General features: G+C 45.0%; 1 protein-coding gene across 1 annotated transcript; it reads left to right on the top strand.

The window, feature by feature from the left end:
* Positions 1–1,152: 1,152 nt before the first annotated feature.
* Positions 1,153–4,943, top strand: LOC118801793 (inactive serine protease 35). Its single transcript, XM_036562163.1, has 2 exons — positions 1,153–1,225; positions 2,626–4,943. The coding sequence occupies exon 2, from the start codon at positions 2,640–2,642 to the stop codon at positions 3,942–3,944; it is 1,305 nt and encodes a 434-aa protein (XP_036418056.1). The 5' UTR covers positions 1,153–1,225; positions 2,626–2,639; the 3' UTR covers positions 3,945–4,943.

Raw genomic sequence — 4,943 nt, 5'->3', positions numbered from 1 at the left:
CAGCACTGTTCAGTGTCCCTCTCATTCATCTGTTCATCACCAGCTTCATCACTGACCTCACTGCAGCACTGTTCACTGTGTCCCTCTCATTCATCTGTTCATCACCAGCTTCATCACTGACCTCACTGCAGCACTGTTCACTGTGTCCCTCTCATTCATCTGTTCATCACCGGCTTCATCACTGACCACACTGCAGCACTGTTCACTGTGTCCCTCTCATTCATCTGTTCATCACAGGCTTCATCGCTGACCTCACTGCAGCACTGTTCAGTGTCCCTCTCATTCATCTGTCCATCACAGGCTTCATCGCTGACCTCACTGCAGCACTGTTCAGTGTCCCTCTCATTCATCTGTTCATCACCGGCTTCATCACTGACCTCACTGCAGCACTGTTCACTGTGTCCCTCTCATTCATCTGTTCATCACCGGCTTCATCGCTGACCACACTGCAGCACTGTTCAGTGTCCCTCTCATTCATCTGTTCATCACCAGCTTCATCACTGACCTCACTGCAGCACTGTTCACTGTGTCCCTCTCATTCATCTGTTCATCACCGGCTTCATCGCTGACCACACTGCAGCACTGTTCAGTGTCCCTCTCATTCATCTGTTCATCACCAGCTTCATCACTGACCTCACTGCAGCACTGTTCACTGTGTCCCTCTCATTCATCTGTTCATCACCGGCTTCATCACTGACCTCACTGCAGCACTGTTCACAGTGTCCCTCTCATTCATCTGTTCATCACCAGCTTCATCTATCTATCTATCTATCTATCTGTTAATCTATCTATCTATCTATCTATCTATCTATCTGTCTGTCTGTCAGTGGAGAGGCGTGTGTGCAGTCACACTCAGACTCTTGTGCTCTTGGTGTTTGGGTGCTGATCTGCTCTCTCTGTCTGCTTTGTCACTTTGTTCCTCTCTCGTTTTGCACACACACACATACACACACACACACACACACACACACACACACACACACACACATACACACACACACATACATACATACACACAGACACACACACACACACACAAATACACACACAGACACTTATACCCACACACACTATCTCTCTCTCTCTCTCTCTGTCTCTGTCTCTCTGTATCTCCCTCTCTCTCCCACTCCCTCTCTCTCTCTCCCACTCTCTCTCTCTCTCTCTCTCTCTCTCTCAGTGCTGGTTTGTGCTCGCTCTGTTCTGCAGACTCTCCGTGCTGCTGCAGGTACGTTCACTGTTTACTCTCTAATAAATCTCTTTATTACTGACAATGTGAGGATCGTTTATCAGTACGTTTAACTGTATGTTTAACTGTATGTTTAAGCTGTAAGTTAGATTAAGCATCTTTCAGAACAGGATGAAGATGTTTCCCTTTTTTCTTATAAACTCTGTAAAACATTTATGCACATTTATCTGTTTTTGGCTTCTACAAATGATTATTGTTATTATTATTGTTTTTTGTTGTGTTTGTTGTTATAATACTGATTTACATTCGTATTTCGGCTGTAATATGAATATTTTGGTTGTCTCTCTGTGTGTTATTACTGTCTGTAATCTAAATGTGTAAACTGAGTGAACAGCTGTTCAGAAAGGAGGGCATGTTGATAGTGAATGTGAATCAGCAGCGCCCCCTGCTGGCGCTCAGGGCTGCCTGCACTCTCTCTCTCTCTCTCTCTCTCTCTCTCTAACAGCCTTAGCACACATCATATAATCAGACCAGCGTCTTTACTCAGTCAGGACGTTCAGTGTGAGTTTATGAGGATCACAGACACACAATAATAGTTACAGTGGAAATAAAAGACAAACTCAAACTCATCAGTGGAGAGTTATTTTAACAGGATACTTACCCTGAAAAAAGTACTATTAAAATCAATTAGGATCCTTTACATTGTGATACCATCACATTAAAAAAGCCAAAACACATTACAAAACCACCAGGAACCAACAGAAACATTTATGGGCTTCTACGGGTTTTATCAGCAGGGATAATTCGCCAACTTTGTTTTTTTTTTTTGATTTTCTAACTTTTTCATCTGTTTTGAATTGATTTTCAAACTTCAGACTCTGATATGAGCTGATTTGCCAGGTTTCAGACTCTGATGAGTTGAGTTGTTGATTTAGCCGGCTTTAGGTTAATTTGCTAACTTTCAATCTCTGTTATGACAACTTTGTTGATTTGCTAACGTTTTCATATATTTCAAATTGATTTCAGACTCTGACATGAGTTAATTTGCCAGGTTTTAGACTATTATGAGGTGTTGTGTTTTAGTGAATTTAGCTGACTTTAGCCTGATTTGCTAACTTTCAAACTTTGTTATGAGTTGATTTGCCTATTTTTAGTCTATTAATGATTTATTGATTTAGCTGACTTTGGGTTGGCTTGCTAACTTTCAAACTCTGTTATGAATTGATTTGCTGACGACTGATACGAGTTAATTCATGACTGTTGATTTGCTAACTTTATTGACTCACTTGATTTGCTAATTTCATCTAATCTGTGTCGATTTGGTACCTTCAACTCTAATTTGAACTGATTTGCAAACTTTGTCAACCTTGTTAAGAGCTGATTTGCTGACATTGAATCTGATGTGACTTTTTTAACAGTGTTCTCTGTTCTTCTCTCAGACCGAGGTGAAGTAATGGATCGTCTTCTTCTATCTCTTTTGCACCGGATGGCAGTCCTGACTCTGGTGGCCTCAGCAGCTGTGGAAAGCATAGCTGATGAGGGAGACTACAGTTGGGCCAGGATGAAGGTGCCATTGGTTGTGGACAGACAGACGGTTCGGCTGCAAAACCCCAAGTTTAGCAGTCCCAGAGATCCAGGCACAGTGTGTGGGATCGAGTGCCAGAGGAACCTTCCAGAACCAGGACCTGCTGAGCTGGAGCAGCTCCTGTCCTATGAGACGTTCTTTGAGAACGGGACACGTACACTGACCAAAGTGGTGCTAGAGGGTCTTCATAATGTGAGGAACATTTCATTCCATCCTTCTGCCTCTCCGGTAGGCCTCAAACGAGAAAGACGTCATGTTTACGGCTTGGATGGCCGCTTCGTGATCACGGACAAGCGCTACATCACTAGCTACCCATTTTCTGCTTCAGTGAAGCTTTCCATGGGATGCTCAGGGATTCTAGTGTCTCCCAGACATGTGCTGACAGCCGCCCACTGTGTCCATGACGGGAAAGACTACTTGAAAGGAAGCAGGAGGCTGCGAGTGGGCATAATGAAGTTACGATCCAAACGAGGCAGAGGGAGAGGTGGCAAGAAGAGCAGACAGCAGGAAATGAGACCTGACGCAGAAGATGTTGCTGAATCAACTGGAGAGAAAAGAGAGCGGAAGAAGGGGAGGAAAAGGAAGAACCGTATAAGGCGAAGCACTGTGGTTGGCAAGTCCATGTTTGGCGGGGAACGGCAGGAGTCCAAGCAGCCAAGGCTCCGTTGGACGCGGGTCAAGCAGACGTACGTTCCCAAAGGCTGGATGGGTGAAGTGGGCAATAAATTGGCTCTGGACTACGACTATGCCTTGCTCGAGCTGAAGCGATCTGCCCGAACGAAGCACATGGACTTGGGTGTGGTTCCCCTGATCAAGCGAATTCCAGCTGCGAGGATACACTTTTCCGGCTTTGACAACGACCACCCGGGGAAAGTAGTGTACCGTTTCTGCTCCGTTTCTGACGAGTCCAAAGATCTGATGTACCAGTACTGTGATGCCCAGCAAGGATCAAGTGGAGCAGGAGTCTACGTGAGGCTCGGTGAGCCATCCAAGAGTACGAAGGGTAGAAGGAAATGGAGGCGGAAGGTTATTGGTGTGTTCTCAGGGCACAGGTGGGTGGACGTGAATGGAACGCAAAAGGACTACAATGTGGCGGTCAGAATCACGCCAGCAAAGTTTGCACAGATATGCCACTGGATTCACGGAGACTCCAGCCAGTGCAAACTAGCCTGACCTGGTCTTGAGTGGACGTCCTCTGTAGCTGATATTTAATGGATGCTTGCTATCCAGTCCCCTAAATATTTCCCAGGGATCGGTTTAAGAAGCGGGTTGACACTTTGAGACATTAATTAGCTAATTATCACTGAATTTAGCCGACCTGCTTTCTGTCCAGAAAACCAGGATGTCAAGATGTTTCCAGACTCCTGAATGGTTGTTTATTTATCATTTTTTTCCCAAAAAATTGTGCTGGTATTTGATTTGTGGATCACCAGGCCTTTCAGAAGTTATGCCACCTAAGTGAACCCTAAATGTCAGACTCCTGGACTCCTAAACCTTCAAACCAGTGGTCACCAACTCTCTTACCTAAAACTAATGCAGGGGTGCCCAATCCTGGACCTGGAGATCTACCACCCTGCAGAGTTCAGCTAACACACCTGATCTGGGTAATGCAGGCCTTCAGAGGCATCTGCACATTCGAGCCAGGTGTGTTGGATCTGAACTCTCCAGTGGGGTGGATCTCCAGGGCCAAGATTGAGCAACCCAGCATTAATGGCTCTGATCCAGCCAATCAGGCACTTCTGAAGATGTTAATTAGCTGCAGCAGGTGTGGCAGACAGAAGTTGGAACTTTGCAGGAAAGTAGACCTTCAGGACCAGACCTGGTCACCACCTCTTTAAACAATCATTACCACTTCCTGTCCTGTTCAGGACTTTCAGCTGACCTTGTCAGAGCTGGAGTCAAATATGGTGGCATAGTTCACATTTAACTACAGGATAATCACAACTGAATTACTTCATCATAGTCCATGGCAACAATAAAGGTATAGGGTAAATATATGGCAATACAGATACTGAAGGGCAGGGTTACATACTGGAGTGAGTTATGAATAGGGCTCAATCTCAAATAGCTCCATACTCCCTATATAGTGCACTATATAGGTAAAGGGCCAGCAACCCAAATGTTAAGAGCAGCCATTTTGCTCTTTCAACAAAAATCAAACCACCTTGGGAG

This window comes from Colossoma macropomum, unplaced genomic scaffold (genome assembly GCF_904425465.1).
Source record: "Colossoma macropomum unplaced genomic scaffold, Colossoma_macropomum, whole genome shotgun sequence".
In the NCBI taxonomy this organism is placed as follows: Eukaryota; Metazoa; Chordata; class Actinopteri; order Characiformes; family Serrasalmidae; genus Colossoma; species Colossoma macropomum.
This window is presented reverse-complemented; position numbering and strand designations above follow the sequence as displayed.